This window comes from Leptonychotes weddellii, chromosome 1, assembly GCF_054177405.1.
Source record: "Leptonychotes weddellii isolate Sample4059 chromosome 1, ASM5417740v2, whole genome shotgun sequence".
Lineage (NCBI taxonomy): Eukaryota > Metazoa > Chordata > Mammalia > Carnivora > Phocidae > Leptonychotes > Leptonychotes weddellii.
In genome coordinates this window covers 176,984,887-177,006,824 of record NC_138369.1, presented here as the reverse complement: position 1 = coordinate 177,006,824, position 21,938 = coordinate 176,984,887, and the positions used below count along the sequence as shown (strand labels likewise).

At 40.4% G+C, this 21,938-nt stretch overlaps 2 protein-coding genes across 9 annotated transcripts in view; one reads left to right on the top strand and one right to left on the bottom strand.

Moving 5' to 3' along the window:
* JAM2 (junctional adhesion molecule 2) overlaps positions 1 to 21,938 on the bottom strand; it is a 427,760-nt gene that overhangs the window by 30,420 nt on the left and 375,402 nt on the right. The gene's annotated exons all lie outside the window — the stretch shown is intronic.
* APP (amyloid beta precursor protein) overlaps positions 1 to 21,938 on the top strand; it is a 257,221-nt gene that overhangs the window by 59,110 nt on the left and 176,173 nt on the right. For all 8 annotated transcript variants that reach the window (XM_081802287.1, XM_081802282.1, XM_081802278.1 and 5 more), the window contains exons 2-3: positions 250 to 417; positions 18,602 to 18,731. In XM_081802287.1, coding sequence (XP_081658413.1) covers positions 250 to 417; positions 18,602 to 18,731 — 298 coding nt within the window. The remainder of the gene's footprint in view (positions 1 to 249; positions 418 to 18,601; positions 18,732 to 21,938) is intronic.

Here is a 21,938-nt window from a genome sequence, read left to right as displayed (position 1 = left end):
ATTAATGCCTGTATTTCAACATTAAAAAAAAACACTATGATAGATGGTTGGAGATGTGTGTAGCCTACGTAATACTTAACTCAAGGGAACGTGGAAGGCAGGGCTGATTCCTACTTGTAAGAATTTCTGGAAGCGAGAATGAACTGTTTTTGGTATTGCTGCATGCCATGTTCCTCTTTACAGCCCTTCCCCAACCACTTCCCCAGAGCTGTGGATTTGTGTAACTAACCGGAACTAATTTTTTTTTAGGTGCCCACTGATGGCAATGCTGGCTTGCTTGCAGAACCTCAGGTTGCCATGTTCTGCGGCAAACTGAACATGCATATGAATGTGCAGAATGGGAAGTGGGAGTCCGATCCTTCGGGGACCAAAACCTGCATTGGCACCAAGGAGGACATCCTGCAGTACTGCCAAGAAGTAAGTCCCTTCCAAGAGCCGGGCATTCGTGTTGGATCACATGCATGTGTTTTTTTTAATTTCGCTTCTGAAGCATTGATCTTTTATCTCTTGCAGTGAAAATCTTGGTTCCTTTGGTTTTTGTTTGTTTGTTTAATTTTTTTCCCAGTTTTTTATTGTGGTACAAATATACACACAGAGAATTGATCATCATAACCATTGTACAGTTAGGTGATACTAAATACATCCACAGTGTGCTGCCATCCATCCCCAGAACTCTTATGCTTACCTCTTTTTTTTTTTTAAAGATTTAAAAAAAAAATTTTTATTAATTATTTTTTTCATTTAAATTCAGTTAATTAACATATTACGTATTACTGGTTTCAGAGGTAGGGATCAGTGTTCCATCAGTCATGTATAATACCCAGTGCTCATTATATCACGTGCCCTCCTTAATGCCCATCATCCAGTAACCCCATCCCCCTATCCCCCTGCCCTCCAGCAACCCTCAGTTTGTTTCCTATGATTAAGAGTCTCTTATGGTTTGTCTCCCTCTCTGATTTCATCTCACTCATATGTGGAATTTAAGAAACAAAACAGAGGATCATAGGGGAAGGGAGGAAAATCTTGGTTCCTAATGATTCACTGTACTATCAATATATTTATTTGCTTTACCATCTACAATACATAGAAATTTTTTTTTTTAATTGTGATGTCATGTTAGAACCATCGATAAACCAACTGAGTAAAGTTTAAGATCTCTTGGCACTTCATTTATCTTTAGAGTATATCCCACTATGGTTTCACAGGCAAGACAATGTATTGAAAAGTTACTAGAATTAATTTTCCCTGTTTATGTTACCAATTTGATATATTTTCCTTGTTTATATTTAATTTTAGTCTTTCACTCCTTATTAATTTTGTTTTTTGAAAATGTAAGACATTGACATTGTTAAAACTTAGAAACTCTGTAAAAAGTTGCACTCAGAAATCTTGCTTTGCCACCCGTCCTCTATTGATCAACATTTTCATTGTTCCTGATTTATCCTTCTAACAAAAGAGAATGTATGGTTTTCCTTTTTTTTCTTATAAAAAAGGTACTTACCGGAAGCACCTTTCTGTACTTTGCTTTTTTAACTTTTATACCCTGGAAGTCACGCCCTCACCATTCATAAAGATCTCCATCCTTTTTGTAATTTTTCTAGTTTATTTGCTATATTATATAGGGTATTCCTTCCTTATTAATTCAGCTTAAAATAACTGGAGTCCTAGACATCTTATCCCACACTTCCAGACAATTACCTATTTTAGGATATGTGGCCGTTTGTGTTTTAAGAACATTTAAAGGAATTAGTCGTATGCCTCTTGGCAGAACTTCTTATCCTTCATATAAACAACAGATAACCTGGCAACATTTTCTTTGTTGTAATCTTTTATGTACGAGAAAATTTCCTTTTTAAAGTATGTATTTTTTTTACATATATGCACACAATTTTTTTTTGGTGATACTCTAAGGAAGGACGGTCTCTAAATATTAACTCTTGTGTTTTGAGAAGCAAAAAAGCATCCATATCATCACAATATATTCCATATCAAGTAATTTTTATCTTGAAGGAGCATGAACCATGATGTAAGAAGATAATTCTTCATATTTAAGTAAAAATCACTAATATTTAAGTCCATTATATTTCTTATTAAAATCATTTATTCAATAGGGATTGAAAGTGGGGTGCTGGGGTGGCTCAGTCGGTTAAGTGTCTGACTCTTGATTTCAGCTCAGGTCATAATCTCTGGGTCATGGGATCAAGCCCTACGGCCAGCCGAGCTCTGTGCTCAGCGGGGAGTCTGCTTGAGGATTCTCCCTCTCTCCTCTCTCTGTCCCTTGCCCTCTAAAATAAATAAATAAATCTTTAAAAAAAAAAGAAGGGGGAGATTGATAAGAAATTACCTTTTGTCCAGATATGACATTTCTAAAATATACATTTTGGAAATAATATTCACATTGTATGCAAGAGTTCCTCTGAGACAGTTTTGTGATAAATTGGAACTCTGTGTGCATGCTTATAGGGTTTTTTATACCATTCACTTTTCTGAATATACATGCAGATTATGCATTCTGAATATTAAATATATATTTTTTAAAGGCTAGAACTAAATTCAGTTAATGATGTTGACCACATCATCCTTTTCTGTTGAATGGCTAATTTGATGCATGTATCTTAGTTTGCATCTATATTTTTCCTCCCTCAGTGCCACTTATGAGTAATCAGATGCTTTTACATTTGTATGATGACCATATAAAAATTACTTTTCGTGATCCTGAGAACAACCCTTATTCCCACACCACTTAGAGATCCCACTAATGTCTGGGTAGCTTCACTTCCTGTCTTAGTCTGTTGTTTGTTCTAGGGCTGAGCCACAGGGTGGTCTTCTGGGTCCTAGACTTTGCCACATTGTTGGTGGCCATGGGACAGGAGAGGTAAGCTTCTCGGTTGTTTCTCCTTTGTCTTGCAGTTCTGGTATTACATGCCTGCCTGTCTCAGCTCACCACCCACCAGGATTATGTGCACAGGCTAGAGTCTTAAGATGGTTTAGACAAACATTATACCACAGAAGTAAGAAAGGGCCAGGACATCGGACTTGTGAGCCCTTTTGATGAATTTGGTTTTTTCCATAACAGCGGGAAGTCATTGAAAGTGTTTTTTTTTGAAGAAGGGGAAGGACTATAGATTTGCATTTCAGAAAGTCCTCATCTTGCTTTATCACTCTGATCCCGTAGCTAGCTTCTGGGTTCTCTGGAGGACCCTCTAATCTGTTCAGTAAGGTAGCCACAAGCCACGTGTCGCTGTTGAGCATTTGCAGCGTGGCTCATCCAAACTAATGTGTGCTGAAAGTATAAGGTAAATACTATATTTTAAAGATTTACATGGAAAAATAATATAAAATAGCACATTAGTAATTTCATATTGAAATATTTTGTATACTGATTTAAACATCGTATATGTTACTAAATTGTAAATACTATGTTATTAATATGAACTTCACCTGTTTTTACTGTTTAACATGGCTACTGTGGAATTTATAATTACATAGGTGATATATTTCCATTCTATTTCTGTTGGACTATCTTGCTTTCCCTGTCTGCCCCATACCACTAGCGACTCTGGGCTGTAAGGGTCTCAGATCCCATCATCTGGCAAGTCAGAGAGGGAAGCAGATGTGAGGAGTCCCCCTGCCCGCCCCAGACCTTCCACCAGAACTTTACCGGTGATTGGGAATCAGGGAGAAAGGCTTGTTTGGGGCCTTAAATACATCTTTCATTAAAAATATTTAATGTAAGGGGATTATACGAACACCTTTCGAGAGCCCAGTCGTTCTCTCCCTCCCTCAAACATTATATCTCTGGGTGCTAAAGAGGCCATGATGAGTGGAACACAGAACCTGTTCTAAAGGGGGATCTAGGGAGAGAGAAAGGCTTGTAGGATACTTTTAGCAATAACAAAACTGACCGTGTGGATGATGCTAATACCAGCTAGCTTTTATTGAATGTTAACAAAGTGCTAAGCTACCTTGCTAAGTGCTTGCTCTCCTTTTACCCTCGTGATGCCTCTAGGGAAGAATCTGGGAAAGAATCTTGGTAAATTGCAACATTGAAGGGGAACAAGTGTGAAAGAATGCCATGAGTGGAGGAGGGGCAGTGGCTGGAGACCTAGGACCAGAGCTAGGAACTATCACGTGCTGAAAGCCAAGCCGGGCTAATTTTACATGAAGTGATGAGTGTGTGATGTAGACCGAAAGGTTGAAGTACAGTTTTTGACAATACAAAAACTTGACTTGCAAAATGAACACACATCAAAGGTTTTATTCAGTTCCTTAATTAATGAGATGACCTGGAAGATGTTAAAGCTGGTTCAGATGGACTAGAAGAGATTTAAATACCTTTCCCAACAAGCTTCACATAGAAGGCTAGGAATGGGACCTGTCTGGTCTGCAGTGCATGGGCAGGACACATTTGCACTGCTATCAGATTTCCACATTATCTACCCTTATAGAGCTGTAAAATAGCCCAGTCAGTAGCAAGTTGGTCAGAAGAATACACTCTGTGGAATCAGATCATCTTTTCCCCCACCGCCCCGGGGTTCTGGAAAAGAACACCTGTGCGTCACTGCTGGGGACACCCAGTGATCCCCATTTCTAAGACACAGGCATTGTTTTATAACAAAACATTCTAATTTGGCATATAAAGGGTCATTGATCTTTAGGTTAGCGATTTCAGTGGAAGAGCTTGGGACAAGTCAACTTGCAGTAGGTTACAGGAAGAATAACCTGAATGGATGGTGAAGACATCTCTGCACTCTTTGAAGAAAGATATAGAGGCAGAGAGCTTGAAGGCAATTCAAGGAAAAGGGAAAGGCCTTGTTTTTTGTTGTCTTTGTTGTTTTGTTTTTCTTTTTATTTTTAAAGGGAAGCCTGAGCTAAACTGTGGGGAGTGTAGAGGTCCATCATAAAAAAAGGTAGGCTCAGGTATCTATAAGGTAGGAATGAGATCCAGGGGATGAGGCTGAGTCTTGGAAAGAAGAAAAGAGAGGAAAATTAAAAGCGACTCAATTAGGCAGTTTTGGTTGCTAGGTGACAGAAACCCACTGAACATTTTACACACGGAGAATATTTTCTGCCACAGATGGGAAGGAACTTGGGATGTGGTTAGCTTACAGAATTTTTTTAAATACCATCAAAAACTGGGTCCTTAAATCCTGGCACTGAGACTCAGTGCTGCCTGGAATTTCTCTATTGGGGTCTCTGTTGTTCTCTGCTTATCGTTTCTCCTGTGTGTTCACCTCGTTGTCTGTCTCCTGCTAAGATGGGCTTCCTCTAGGAGGCCGGGTAAGATGACAGCCAGTGGCGCTGGGAGTGTGTTGTCTTAGCTTGGCATCCCAACTTGGTTCTGCCATTGTGCATTATCATTCCAAGGCGGGGATTTTGGTTGGCCCAGCTTTTTTGGTCACACACCTACATTTAGATCAGTTACCATATCCATAAGGACTCAGTACTAGGACTGGTCCACCCCTGCTTTTTTGGTCACACACCTACATTTAGATCAGTTACCATATCCATAAGGACTCAGTACTGGGACTGGTCCACCTTGGCCTTGAGGGTTTGTGGCCTCTGTGACAGCCCAGCCAGAGCCACAAAGTATGGGGAGAGGGACTTTTGCCAGAAAAGAGACGAAGAGTGAGTGGCATGGAGCTGAAATAGAATAATGACCATAGCCGAACACAGTGGGCTTAGAAACACACAGTGCATTAGAAAAGTTGTAGGTTGGAGAGAGGGCACCTGAGGGAATTCAGTGTGCCCTAACTTTACTGGCTTTTGAGAAACTGGTGGGGTGGAGAAATGGTCACTCAGAACTTTTAAACAGTGTTTGGCATTTTCTTTTGAATGGTGCATCCTGAACTATCCAGAACATTCTTTATGGATATTGTAAGGTCTTCCTGCCACGTCCCACTTTGTAGGTATTCTAATATTTTTCTTTCATAATTAGAAATAGTTTTCTTCTGTAGGACTGAATTTTTCTGTGTTTTGTTGGAAAATGTTTCTTTTCCCTTATTCCTTTTTTGACTCCACGTTTTTGTTTTAGACAGGATTGAATGATTTTCTGCTAGGAAGGCCAAGGAAAATAATATTCACAATTTTTCTGTCTCCACTTTTCACAGGTTTTGCAAGTTGTAGTAATTTTATATTTTCAAAGTTGTAATACTACAATCTGTTCCATTGCCATTATAATCACAGTGGCAGGTTCTGTCTTCAGCTGGGTTCATCGTTTACACCAGTGCTTCCACCAAAGCATCTCTATTCCTATATCATTTATTTTGATTCTTTTTTTTTTTTTGGTTGGTTGTCATCTTGGTTATTTCCTAAATTCTTACTGAATGATGGCTTAATTAAATATAGAGTTCCAGGTTTGATGGGCATTCTTGTTCACCTTGAAGATATTTATCCATTGTATTCTGACATCTATCATGGTGCAAATACTTTTAAATATATATATATATATATATATATGTTTTTTGTGTGTTACTCATTTACTGATTATTTTTCTCCCAATCGTGATGAATAATTTTTTTCTTTATGTTCTTAGTCGCTCTTGTGACCAAAACACAGATGTTTTAGAGATACCTGGCTGAGTCAGAGAGGCGCTGTTAGCATCCCTGCTCCTAAGGACTAAATGAAACAGACTGAACTCATGACCTTGACCTCATTTTGACCTTTTGCTAACCAATTTAACTCACCTGTTGAATTTGTTTTTCCAAAAGATTGCCTGTATAGCTGCACATTGTGTCTGTGGATGCTTAGTTTAATACTGTGTCAAGTATTATTATTCTGATGGTGAATTATCTAGTGCATTTCCTTCATAGTCTCTCATTCCTCTCAATTTGCGTTCCCTGTTCTTGGTTGTTTTGTTATTAATACTGTCATTTTTGCCTCCTGATTTGATTGGGAAGGTAGTTTGAAACTTAGGGTTTAAATTGAGTATTTGTTTAATCTGCATTTTACCCCAAATCACCCCTTCTTGGGACCCATAAACGCCCTGTTTTCCTTAATCATAATAGTTATTACTCTTCTGCCCAGTCATCACTCACATACTTGCATTTCCTTACTTTTTGTTGTTTTTTATTAGCACAGTCAGTCCCGTGTGAGGATTTCCTTTCATTTCTTCATCAGATAGGTATTGAGGACTGCAATGGACTGAATATTTGTGCTTCCCCACAGTTTCATATGTTGAAGCCCTCATGTCCAACGTGATGGTTTTCGGAGGTGGGGCCTTTGGGAGGTAATGAGAGTGAGATGAGTGGGGGTGGGGCCCCTGATGACACCAGTGCCCCGTATAAGGAGAGACCCCAGAGAGCGGTACCAGCTACCAGCCATGTGCACAAAGCCCGCTTGCAGCTTGCAGCCTTCCTTGTGATGTACTGGGTGGTAACACCATGTGGAGAATTGCCCAGTCAAACCACAGAATAGTGAGAAATTCTGAATTATTATGTGGTAGCCAGCTAGCCTCCAGGAGGACTTCCAGTGGAACTTGCCTTCACACCCGTGTGTAGTCTCCCACACTGTGCAGGGCTGACCTCTGTAACCCAGAGGGTGTTACAGAAATGATGGTGTTAGGCGAGGTCATGAAGACGTGACTTCCACCTTGCATACACCTGCTACAGCAAAGCCAGCTGCCGTGTTGTAAGGACACCTAAACAGCACTGTGACTTGGATGTGAGGGGTACCTGGTTATATCCGTGGGACGGGGTCCTCCTACTCCGCCATCTTCCCGGCACGCCCTCCAGCGGCTCTGTGGAGATGTGCACGCCGGGAGGAACAAAAGCCCCCTCCCTGTGGCCAGCACTAGCTTGACAGGCACGAGAAGGAACCTCTTGGAAGTGCATCCTATAGCCAGGTGAAGCCTTCTGTGCCTGCAGCCAACGTCTTGACTGGACCCTCGTCAGAGTCAGTGTCACTCCCAGATTCCAGACCCACAGAAACTGTGTGAGATAACACAGTTTATAGTTTATTATTTGAATGCTAATCATTTGAGGCTACTAAGTTTTGGGCTGGTTTGTATGCAGTAATCGATGACCACAACAGATACTCGCTCAGTTATTATTTTCCTCTGTGGTCCTGTGGTAGAATACGGTTCCTTTCCTCTGTTAGATACGAGACCCAGAAAGTGCTGCGGTCACGGAAACAACTTGAAAATAACTGTGTGAATTATTCATCACTTAACAGCCTAAAGTGGCCACTTGCCTTAATGCACTGTTACATTACCCAAACTGTTACATTGTTCTAGGGAACTAGGAGTCTTATAAGAAGAACAGAAATAGAGTAATATTCCCCTTGAAACATACAGTGAAGCCTAGGAACAAAAATGACAATTTTTAGATTTTATTGTCCCTTTTCTTTTTGAATGAAAAGAGATTTCAGAAGAAAAACAAAACATTGTTTTATTTAAACCAAAGGGTTCGGGATGGGAGAATACAATATTGGAAGTGTAATAAAGAATCTTACTCCTTCCCAGATTTAGTTCAGGCAAATTTAGCAAGTATTTATTGAATGCTGTTCAGGGTAGGATTTTGTGTTGTGGGTTGCTGAGTGGCGAGACACCGTTCTTGGCTCGTAAGTAGCTTATTAAATATATAATTGGATAAATTGAGAATTCAGAGAATTGGAAAGTAGAAGGTTTTGATTATAAATCTGGGGATTTCAGGTCTAATTCTGGAAATAAGAGCTGTGGGATTGTTTCTTAGCATGAGTGTTTGGTGGTCAAGACACTTCCAGAAGAATTAGCCTATCTCCAGGGTAGGTTGGATTAGGAAGAAAAGGGGATTCAGATCTCAGGATGTTAGCATGAAAGGGAATGCAAAGGATCATCCTGCTCATCTGCCTTGTTGTATATAAGATGACCTGATAAGGGAGCCCTTGGGGCCAGGTGCCATGCTGGGGAGCATGGGCTTCACTAGACAGACCTTTCAAATCCAGCCTTTGCAATCTTTCCACCTGAGCAATGCAGGAAAGCCGCCTCACCAGTCTTACATCGTGCCCTCGCTGCATGATGCTGTCGAAGTTAAATACTGTCAGTTAAACAAGAAATTATAAAGTCCCAGCACTGTTCCTCCTTTTTTAAGGAGAGAAATTAAAACAGAGGCTCTTCTACCCTCTGGATCCTTACCCTTCCCGGCACCTTTTGAAGGACAGGGCCTGGAGCATGTGTTGACTCTGCTAACTCACCTAAGGAGCAGGTCTCTGGAGGGAGTTTGGAAGCTTCAGCATCTCTGGCAGAGATCCCCAGCTGGCAAAGTCAGACGGGTGAACGTGGCTTTGCTTGTAATCTTCAGTTAGATTGCGCTTCCGCTCTTTTCCCAAAGTGTTTACCACAGCTAACAATATGTGTGTTCCCTGTTTTTTAAAATTTTCTTTCTCTAAATGAACAGTTGTTTTGTCTGCAAACTAACAGGATCACCGAACCAAACATACCAGTGCCTGAACAAAACAGAATGTGCCCGTTTGATAAGTTGAACAGACCCATTTCCTTTGCCCAGCTTCCTACTGTAAAATAGATCACAAAACATGGGGTTCCCAGACAAGAATTACTTGTCAGCCTTGGTTCCACAATACTGTGCATTAAAACAAAGTTAAAAAAAAAACAAACAAACATTGTGTGTGATTCTTTTGATCGAACCAATTTTGAGGGCATAGTATGAAACAGCAGAAGCCGTGGTATATTCTTGACCATTATTACTATTTTGTTGTGTGTTCCACCTTTATAGACTTAAAATTGACCTACAAATTACAGGCACGTATGCATTGTGGTTTCAGTATATGAAAGATCCAGAAATTCCTGTTAGGTGAAATAATTTGCAAATAGAGCTGTCTGGCTGCCTGTACCTGAGAACAGATATATTTTATGCATTAATGGTCTGTGTACTTGTAAGGATTGCTTGCACAAACCATAGGATGCAATCAAGGTGCAATCAAGTTTGGATTTTTTTTTTACACATTTATCATTTAATCAAGTTAATGTTTAATTTAACATTTGTCCTTCTTACCATCTAGCACCTTCTTAAACGGATACTCAATTATTACATATTTGCAGTAACACTAGGTGCTTTTGTACTATAATACTATAATACTGTGTACTTTTAGGTACATAGTAATACTGTGGACTTTTATATTTTACATGTAATTAATTTATTTACTGGAAGTTTTTTCCTGTAATTTATTTTTTCTCTTTTTTGAGGTAGAGTTGATTAGTAGAACTGTACGATTTGGATATTTTTTAAAATCACCATAAACTAACCAAGAAGGAGAATCTAGGTTGTATGTGTACACATCTCATGATGTTTTCACATTTGTGTCCTGTCCTATTTATTTTAGTGATTCTCCCCATCTCACATCCGCCCCCCCGCCCCCACCGCCCTCCCATTTGTTTCTACGTTTGGCACTTCTGGAGTGAGAAAGTCTTATGCATTGAACAAGATTCTCTGACAGTATTGTCCCAACTTTGAACAGGAGCGTATGTATAAAACAATCTATGTATATACAGCGTTGGAAACAGACTTGGGCCAAATTATTGGGAAACAGGCCAGTGCCCTGCAGCATTTTACGTCACTTGCTTTTGCATAAGGTCGTCATTGTGAAAACCTAGCTGGGCTCACACTTCCCACACTGCAGTCATGTTTCATCAGCTGCGCGTTGCCCTTCACCCCATGACATCATAAGCAGAGACCGTTGTTTTTGGTTTCTAGTGCTCTTTCTCAGTTAAATTCATTATTCCGTTCCCAGCACCCCTCACATTATTAAAATAATTTATGCTGAAAGCAGTTTGCTAGGATTTTTTCTTTGTATTACAGAAAATTTTAAAGGTGAAAGTAAGTCATTTTAATCCAGAAACAGCAATTGTATTGTCTGAGACATAACTTGGTTTTGGTTGATACACACTGAAGTGTAAAACGTATTTAAAACTTGTAATTACTGCCCTCTGCGTGCTCGGGAATGGCACCGACTTCGATACGTTCCTGCTCCATCAGTTTGCTCTCCTGTGCACTGGAGCTGTTGCTGATTGAGGATTGCGTGCCTTCTACACAGAAAACATTTGCAATGATTCTGGCACTTGGGAAATCCTCCATTATTTTATTTTTCTTATTCTCCTCTTCGATGTGTTCTTTGGAAAGGAAATTGGTATGTAGAGGTTTCAGATGAAAATATCTCATGATGACCTCTGTACCACCTTGCTGTGGAGTTTCTGTTTATCCGTGCTAACTGCAGTCGGACATTGCAGTTTGGATCTTTGTGTTTGAATTTGTTTTGTCACTTGTAAATTTAGAAATTTGACTTCGTTTCCACTGGACTGGTTTGTTGTTGTTGTTGTTTTTACTTTTAATTCTTTTTAAGTCAAAATTTCAAGCACATACAAAAGTAAAAGAATAACAGAATGAATGCCCAAGGTACCTATCACTCAACTTCAATAATTATAAAATCTAGTCTTGTTCCTAGGTAAGTCTGGAATGCCTGTGCTCTGTCTTGCCTCCTTCATGGTCTGCATTATTTTTGGCAAGCCCCTGATTGCGGATGTGTTGCTGTCCCCTTTGCCGTGCTGTAAATAGATTTAAGACAAACCAAAGCATCATGTTATTTATTTTCTTTTTTTTAAATATATCTTTATCACCATTACATAATTTCTAGCATTTTTTCCCCAAAAAGAAATTTCTTTGAGAATTTGGTTAAAAATTTATTTAAAAAGTTAAGAGACTTGTGGCGCCTGGGTGGCTCCGTCGTTAAGCGTCTGCCTTCGGCTCAGGTCATGATCCCAGGGTCCTGGGATCGAGCCCCGCATCGGGCTCCCTGCTCTGCGGGAAGCCTGCTTCTCCCTCTCCCACTCCCCCTGCTTGTGTTCCCTCTCTCGCTGTGTCTCTCTCTGTCAAATAAATAAAATCTTAAAAAAAAAAGTTAATAGACTAGAAAGAATGGTAAGCAATTTATTTTCAGAATTTGTAGCAATTCTTCTTACCATGATCATTAACTCTGTTTTCAGCCTTTTCCTAACTACATTTGATTTTGTGGTCTTGAACATTCTTGGAAGTTAGTTGTGTGTAAATAGGACTTTTGGCATTAATCACTTGTCTAAGTGGCCTGTTTGCAAAAGGGACATGAAGGGTTCCCCTGTTTGCTTTAATTATTGGGAACAGAGGAAAGTTCTGTAGGGCTCTAACAACATATGTCTTAACTATTTTTATATTTTATGTATGTAACTACATGTTCTTGGCTTTCTTAAATATCATCAGTGTCTTTTCTTGCTTTGCATATTTAACAGCTTAAAAGTTATCTTGTCTGATATTCATATATTTCCAGTTTGAATAGAGAGAGACTTTAGATGTTTAAAATTTAGAATGAAAGTATGGCGATGGTGACTGGGTTTTAAGGTATTCTTCTGTAGTGAGGCAAAACCAACTATAACATTCTAATGTGGATCTAAGATTGTTTTTACTTTTCTCTCCCTGCTTTCAATATTTTGAATTGCTTCAACTTCTCTTTTTTAAAAAAGTTTAATTTATGTACTGATACATTTGCTTTCAAAGATAAAACCTATTTCTATGGCTAGAAGAGTAGGCTCTTTTTGGGTTCCTGGACCAGCTGGATGGGTCTCCTTAGTCTAAGTAAGAGCCTGACTTTTCATTCTTCCTGAACATCTTCTTTAGCTGTGTATTTATCAACATTAATCTACTGCCTCTTACATGAGGCTATTATTTATATAAGTTGCTATATCATACTTGGAAGAACAATATTGGAAGGCGTTGAGATGCTTATTTTTCTCAAATGCTCGTAGTCCAACTATAGTATTATACTATTAGATTATTTTATTTAAGAGATACATTGATAATCCCTGATGGGGGTTTAATATATCCTGAATTTCTCTACAGTTAATGGACTCTGAACTTCAGCAGAAATACCCATTACATATTTGTCAGGCACTTACTGGGCTTTCACAGTGTTGGCCGCAGGTAAGGGAACATGAAGATGAATCGCTTTGTCCCTGCCTTCAGGGAGTGTGTATTCTAACAGAGCAGAAAGGCATGGAGCTGTAATGGAAAGCAGAAAGTGGTAGGCGATCAGATAAAAGATAAACTGCTTTGGATCCAGAGATGGAGACGATCAAAGAGAGGGTATTTGTGAACCAGTATTTGAGTTGGGGCCTTCTTGGGTTTTGTTCAGTCGGAAGGAAAACAAAGTAACCTATGTTTAAAAAGGGGCTTGTTAGAGGGGCTGTGCCATGCCTCACTGGAGTGACAGGTAATTGGCGGTCCCTTCTCTGCTCCTCGGCCTTGTCTGTCTGTCTCGGGCACCGTGCCTGCCTTTCTCACCTTAGCTTCTCTCTCTGTGTGCACATCTTCCTTTTCCATCCCCTGGACCAGCTGCTGCTTGCCCGTGCCTTGCTCCCCTTCCCCCGCAGGTTTTGAGATGGGCACCATCTCTGATGATGACTTTGCCTACCAGCCGGGTGTTGTATCTGGCTACAGCCTGTGTGTGTTAATTCGGAGCTCTTGAGGAAGAGAATGCGATTTAGTTTGCTTTCCTCAGACTCTAATTAGCTACAGGGACAGAGCTGCAGAGTTAAAACCTGGCCGCTAATGAGGACTCCTTCCGAAGGCGGGGGTCTGGAGCACTACAGAGAGGGAAGGGAGTTGGCAGCCTCCTGATAGCCTTCAGCCAAAGGTAGTGAACACGGAGAACCATAGGGAGGCTCCGGGGTGCCAAATTGTGTTTCCTGCCCTTTGGAAAAGTGCGTTTTCCCTGGGAAGGCAGTATACACATGTCCTTAACACGAATGTGAGGCACACCGTGATAAATACCATTAAGCATTCCTGAAGTGGGAGAGAGGGATTAACATTGCATTACACTGTGAGTGGGGGAGGTGTGTCCACGGTGTGGGGGGACCCTAATAGGCTTGGGCATCTGCAGTGTGCTGGAAGGGTCTTAAGTAGGAGTGTGTTTGGAGCATGCTCTGTGTATTTATACAGCGGCTGCTCTGGGTAGCTGTAATTCAGGAAGATTTGTAGGAACTGAGGACAGTGTACTACTGTTCACGGAACTGACACAGACCTAGATTTGCTTCTGTTTTAAGGATTTATTAAGATAGCTGTAGTGACCTACATTTTTTTATTAATCAAGAAAATAGTTGTTCATATGTGGGGTTCACACAGGAAACATTTCAGAAAAGAAAGAGGCCATATAAAAGTTCACTTGCTGATCCTACACTAGGAAATTATTAATAATGCTTGTTGTGTTAGCAATACCCGTGTTGCCTGTATTGGAAAGAGCACATTGCCAAAGGAGCTCAGCCGTCTTTATTTTTTTATGTTAAGATTTGAGATGCTGCAAAGAAAATGTAAAACATTGAACCGATGTTTCTAATTAATCGTGGTGAAAAGTCAAGGACTTCACTAGCCACGAACATCTTGGCATGTCTCATTATTTTAGTTTTTATGCTTGCCTAAACCCATGAGCTATGCTATTTTTTCAACATAAAATGCTCGTCTCGTAACATAAAAGTGGTTGTCTCTGGTCACCTAGTGGAGCTGCTTAATAGAAAACTAAGTGTCCAGGACTTGAATTTTTAGTCCGAAACTTTAATGTGTTTTTTTCATTGTGTCGTTTTATTTTTTTGTTCCTGAGTTGGGGCTTGTGTGCCCCTGTGGACTCCCTGGGACTTTCTCTGTGCATCCAGAGAAATTTTGTTACTAGTCTTGTTGATGTTCCTCCCTCTTCTAAAATAAACCTCCTGATTTTAGAACAGCAAAATTTTATTATCTTTGGCAGATCCAAACCCATAACTCCTTGTCTCTGAAAAATAGGTGAATCAGGTTCAAGGTACTGACACAAACTGTGCATGGGATTTCTGCAAGTTCAGAGTTTATGATCTATGATCACCTCATCCACCTGCATATTAACAGCCGTCACTGTCGGCGTTCTGGAGAGAGAAAGTCGAAGCAACAGGAAAGAACACAAATGCTCTGGATCTCATGAGGGGAACTGGAAGTAAATTCTGTGTGCGGCTAATCACTTTTTGTAGCTCTGGTGATCTTGGGGAAAAACCTTGTTTTCACTGATTTTAATTTTTCTGTATGCAATTCTGTCTGCTAGAAAATTCCCAGCTGAGTAAGTTACTGCTGTGTTGCCCAAACATTGCTATCGGAAACTGAAGATGGTATGCAGCATGAACAAGAGAGCCTTCCTCTCCTGCTTATCAATTTGAACCCTGCAAATGGTTGTTTTTTGTTTGTTTATTTGTTTGCTTTTGGTTTGCAATTAAAAAGAAAAAAATGTGACTTGTCTGGGCTTGCCACAGGGCTTACAGAAAACTGAAAGCTCCTGAGAACATTCTCAGCAGGGTAGTATTTCTGTGAAGAGGCAGCTAGAACCCCTTAAGAAAAATGAAGTAACTCACACTGTAAGGCACATAAAGTCATGTCCCTCAGGGCAAACTCTCCAGTGTCATGGAGTTTATGACTCACGAGTGCTGTACTTTTGTGATCCAATAAACAAGGAAAGGTGGCGGGAGAATTATATTCCTGTACAAAGAGCCACTTCACCTTTCATTATATGGAAGAAAGCCATGGGGATAATAAATTTTTAGTGCCGTTTTCAAGTTGAGCAATATCCGTGACCGAAATGCATGCAGCGAGGTGTTACAATACTTATGAACAAAATAAAATAAAGGGAAGATAGCTGTTTCAATTTGGAGCTAAGTTAGCTGGCCATGTTTTTGAAGAGTAACTTTCTTGGTTCCACCCCAGGATTCTGGTTCAGATATCCTGTTTTGTGTGTTCTCATGGCACATACCTCTCCCACTGGATTTATCTCGTACTACACTGATTGGGGCCTTAGTGTTAAAAAATAGACCTTATGGGGCACCTGGATGGCTCATTTGGTTAAGCCTTTGGCTCAGGTCATGATCCCAGGGTCCTGGGATCGAGTCCCACATTGGGTTCCCTGCTCAGCGGGGAGCTTGTTTCTCCCTCTCCCTCTGCTGCTCGCCCTGCTTGTACTCTCGCTCCCTGTCAAATAAATAAGTAAAATCTTTAAAAAAAAAAAAAAATAGACATTATATTTTAGAGCAATTTTAAGTTCATAACCAAACTGAGGAAGTGGCACAGGAATTTCTTATATATCCCCTGTCCCCCCCCCCCGCCCCCGCCCAGCCTCCCCCATCATCAGCACCCCCACCACAGCGGTACATATGTTCCACTTGGTGAGTTGACCCTGACTTCATAATCACCCAGAGTCCATAGTTTACATTAGGGTTAGCTCTTGGTGTTGTACAAGCTACGGGTTTGGACAAATGTATAATGACCACATTCGTTATCGTAGTATCATACAGAATACTTTCATGGCACTAAAAATCCTCTGTGCTCCTGCTGTTCATCCCTCCCTCCCACCTCCTAACTCCTGGTGGGCACTAATCATTTTACTGTCTCCATGGTTTCGCCTTTCCCAGAATGTCATAGAGTTGGAATCGTACGGTATGGAGCCTCTTCAGATTGGCCTCTTTCCCTTGGTCATGTGCATCTAAGGTTCCTCCGTGTCTCCTCATAGCTTGGTAGTTCGTTTCTTTTGGGCACTGGATAATCCACTGTCTGGATGGACCAGCTTTTATCTGTTTTCGGTGCTTTATTTTTTTTAACTGATGTATCTCAGGGCTGGGACTAAGGTGAGGTGAATGAGGCACTCAGGAATCAAATAATATTTTAATGCAGTATATAAAAAATCAGAACTAATGCCCCCAAACCCACAATGAATAAAATATCAACAGTTTAAGTAAAGACAGGATCGTGGCAAGCCCCCTCTGATTGCTACGGACAATCCTAAGCAACATTCTCCCTATCCATAGCCCAAACTGTGGCTGCTGTTTTCTTGCTCAGAAACCTGGTTCTCCCCCACAAGCACTGCTTACCCTGGAGCCTCTGCTTCTAGAAGTTCTTTCCTCATAGACCTGCTAGCATTGTGCCAGGAGGTGGGGGTCACCTCCTTCCTCCTTATCTTCACTTCCCAACCAGTCTTCCCCTCTCCTCCCTAAAACGTCCCCGGCCCCAACTGTGAGGTACGTGCTCGTGAACTAGGGCACCTTGCTCTTCTGTCTGTTGCTGTTGGGAGTCTGGACACCTCTCTCCACCTCAGCGGCATTCCCCCTCAGTCTTTGAAGGGTTTAGCTCTTGGCTTTCTGTCACCCAAACCATGCCAACCTCGAAGATCCTTCCAAGATGCCAGTTTCCCAGTTCCTTGATGATTCCTTCCGCCAGTGATCTTGCTGCCATCCTCATTCTTCATCAGCCATTCCCTCCCCTGGCTGTATTCTACTCCTTGAAATTGCCAATGATGTAACTTCTCCGAAATCTTGCATTTCAACTCTCCAGCACTCCCACGTTGTAAGCACCTCTTGTAGCCATCTCACTTTCTTCGGTGCCTTTATGCCAAAATTCTGTAGCCCACACCAGGACTCGTTGATACTACAGCCTTGAACCGTGTATCCCACCTTCATATTCCAACTTAAGATTTTAGGGTCCATCACTATAACCATTCCCTTGCTTTTACAGCCTCTATTCCCTTAGGCTTGTCTCTCTTTATTGTCTTTATTTGGCACAACAGCAACCATAGCAAAGTGTAAGATTTATGCAAGGGAAAGCCTAGTTTAGAAATACATTTTTATGTTTATTTTTTTTCTTTTGCATCCCTACTTATTATTATTAATAGAAGTGATTTGGTATTGGACAAATATATTTTTTATGTTGATCAAGTTTCACATTTCATTCTGAGTAACTGTGAGTTACTGAGATCAGTAATCAAAGCAAAGAGCTGTAGTTAGTTATCAAGGGTAGAGGTTCATGAAAGCAGTTCTTTATCTAAATGACACCCATGGTAACTGTTTGACAGATTATTCTTTTTTTTTTTTTTAAACACTTTATTATTTATTTATTTATTAGAGAGAGAGAGAGAACAAGCAGGAGCAGCTGCAGAGGCAGAGGGAGAAGCATGCTCCCCGCCGAGCAGGGAGCCCGATGCGGGGCTCGATCCCAGGACCTTGGGATCATGACCTGAGCCAAGGGCAGACACTTAACCAACTGAGCAACCCAGACGCCCCAACAAATGATTCTTACAGAAATTACTTTGAATAAAGAGAAGATTTTTATATAGAAAGCTGCTGTGTGTCATATCCTATATGTAAAATGTTTGCTTAGTTAGTAAAATAGGGGTGGGTTAAATTTAAGTAATGGTAATATTCCCAGGGGTATCTAGTATAACATTTATTTAGGACATTACCGAATATCATCCTCACACCAGTTTATTTTGCATTAAGATGACCCTGTACTTATAAGAGGGTCCCCTCCCCGTTTCTATTTTATCTCCCCTGGAAAAATAAAATAGTATTTTAAGCCTGAGCGGGTACAATAAAATAAATGCCACATTGCTTAACATTTTGAATGGAATGATTAGGTTTTTGTCGCCTGCATCGTTTTCTTTACCCAGAATTTCTTAAGCTTGATCAGAGGTAGAGTAGCACGAAGGCTGGGAGGTAGCAGTGCCTTAGGATAACAGCAGTGGTTGATGAGGTGCGTGCGCATGCCGGCCCTCTAGTAACAATTTCCCTTTTCGTGTGCTCTCGCAGGTCTACCCTGAACTGCAGATCACCAATGTGGTGGAAGCCAACCAACCAGTGACCATCCAGAACTGGTGCAAGAGGGGCCGCAAGCAGTGCAAGACCCACGCCCACATTGTGATCCCCTACCGCTGCTTAGGTGAGCTGGTCGCTGCGTAGCGGACACGCGTAGCTCTGCTCTTTGGGGTTGAAAAAGGATGCGCTCATTAGATCAGATACGCAGTTTCATTCTGTCACTCTGTATGGGACTGTATTTTGCGCTCTTAAGGTATCCTGTCTTCTGACAGCGCAGGGAGCAATATTTTTTAGCTTCCTGCCTCAGAATGAATTTGCCTGAAATGTTTATTAAAACTACAGATTCTTAGACCGATTCCGTAACTGCTGAATGAAAAGGCTTGGGGACGGGGTTCAGGAATCCTCATTTTACCAAATCCCATAGGTGATTCTCATGCACACTAACTGTCTAGACTTGGAGAACTAGGACCTTGTGTGTTTTCTCACGTAGACTTCATACAAGAGAGAACCGAATGTGAAGCTCTTCCATTCTGCTAATTTCTTCAAAATCTCTTTCCTGAAACAGCCAGTTACTCCTCCTGGCAATAGTTGGGACACTAGAGTTGGGGAATTCTTTTATCTGCTTATATCAAACTGGAGGAACCAGCTAGATCACTAAGGTTTAAATGTGTGTTTCTCTCACCAACCTCAAATTTTACTTCCACTTTTGATGTGAAAAACTGTGCTGTTTAGTGTGATGTCATACTTTTTCCTCTGGAAACACTGTCATACTCCATATTTAATCTGACTTTGTAACTAATCTCTTCGTAGTTGATATTTTTATATAACCAGGCAGTGTGGAAATCAGCATTTGGTCTGATAGCTTGCATGGTTGTAAGGACATAGAGATCTCTACAGGGGGGCTGTGGACAAATATTGATATACATTCCAGTGACTTCTTCTAAAAACTAAAAGGGATCTTTTTTTTAAAAAAAGTCCCAACAGCAAACTTAGGATAACTGTTGAATATTCTGGAGATCTGTATAATACTTGCTTAAACATGAATGTTGTAACAGCATACGTACTGATTACTGTTCATGCATGTGCATAATTGGAGACATTAATAGAAAACATTGGCCATTAGAATGAAGTTTTCATCTGGCTTTACTACTCACAATAGAATTGATGAAGAGAATGTGGAAAACCAGATTCTTAAACATTTGATAATTCAAGAGTTCCCTTGTTCTTCCTCCTTCTTTATTCTTAAATACTTTACAAGGCTTCTAACTCTTTTCTGTCTAACTGGTTAAAAACTGAAGATTTAATAAGATGAAGATAAGTAATGCTTAAATATAGAGGTCAGCTGTCTCCAGGAACTGTGTATTTCAAACCAATTTAGTTATTATGCCAAGAGACCATTTAATTCAGTGTAAATTAGGAAGTAGATCAGGAACCAGTTAATCAGGTGGGTCAGGTCTTATTAATGATCTGTTTCTTTTGGTTCTCACCCATTCTGTGAAATGTTTCAGATACATTTTGTTTAGGATATAAGCTCACTGGGAACCAAGTAGTAGGTCTCTGGATGAGCATTATTGCTGATGACACCTGATAGGTTACTCACAACTACACCTGTTTCAAAAGTGAACAGTATCATTTTGCTTAACATCTTCCTGCTTCATAACTATTCAGAAGTGTCAGAATTGGCTAAACAGTGGAAACCACATTATGGATATAGTTTACCACGATGGCGCACTTAGTTGTGGCAAATTTCCTGTGACCCTAAATTGATTGTCTCCCCCTTCCCAGCTGCTCTCCTTGCCCTACTCTATGCCCCCATCCCATGGCAAGAGTGAATTGAAACTCCAGGGGAAAAAAATACTGTCAAAAGGAAGAAAAGATGTATGAAATGCCTTCAGATGTAAATATGAAGTCAAAAGATTTTATGATAATGCTGTGATTAACTGTCAGAATGTTTTTATTGTGATAAAGCGTGTTCTGCACCATGGAGGAAGGTTCTTCCTAAGTGGTCTCACTTCACAGGCACAAATATCGAGAGTCCGTGAAGGAGGGTGTCTTGCTGTACGTGGCACCAGGTATTTGTGACAGAATTAGGACCAAAGTCCAGGACCTTTCAATGCACGATCCAGTGTTACGGTCGTAACAGAAATTGTTCTGGAGCTAATAACCAGCTGGTTTACCAAATCAGGTCATAAAGGAAAGAAAGGCTGTGAATGGGAGGCAATCAATAACAGTTCTTTTTAAAAGTCCCAACCCACGTTGTATTCATAAAGGAGATAGTTGTGACTCTGGCACATGATAATGTTTTCCACTTGATGATAGTAATAAGCAACATTCTTATATATACTTGCTGCTTGAAGAAGAATTAGTGTTTAGCATTAGTGTAAGTAGCCTCCAAACTCTATGGCTATATCCAAACTTATCCTTTAGACAAAAGACATGATTTTACTGAAGGTAGTTCTCAGAAAGGAGCTACCTAGAAAGCAGAGTACAAATGTCTTAAACATTAAGCATATTAAAACCCAAAACAGAGCTTGAGGAGAGAAAAATGCCTGTTAATGCCTAGCATGCACTCTTCCTGACCTTTCTATCAGATGCAGGATTGGTGTTATACTGTGTTATTTTTCTTCAGATCGTGTATTTGTCTTGGGCATACTTGTTCGGCAGTATCTTGCGTTCCTTGTCTAGATGGAGAAAGTGTATGAGGTTGCTGTTGACACTTTCCTTCCATGCAGTGAGTGATTTCCCTTGAGAGTGAGTTGGCTTTCTCTTTTCACCCTTTGCATTTGATTGTGCTTCTAGAACCAGATTGTAAGATTGCTCTTCATCACATGAATGTTTCATTAATTATCTCATGTGGAATTAAGCACATCATTATCATTACTCAAGGAGAATATTTTCTTTGCAAAGCCTTCCACCCCTTTCCACTAGAATGACTACTCTTCCTGGTGTAATAGACTCACCACTGAATCTAACACTGGTCTACACTTGGTTCTGTCCAATATAGGCAGGGTGCATTGCATAAGACAAATTACTCTTGATTTCTGGGGGCAAAAGTGGGCTAATAGCTTAACCAAAAGTATTAGAAATTAAAGAATTGCTACCTTAGAGGTCATTCTGTTTCATTTTATATTCAAGGCTTTCCAAACATATAGGTAGTAATGACCAGGAAACTATTCAGACGTGGTCACGTGAGAAACTGAAGGTATTTGATTCATCTCGATTTTGAATTTTATTCCTTCAGTAAAGCGTTAAGATAGTCATACCTTGTCTTTTGGTGGCTACTGTTGTGTGAATTATCTACAGCTACCTTAATCTTCTTGGGTGTGAAAAG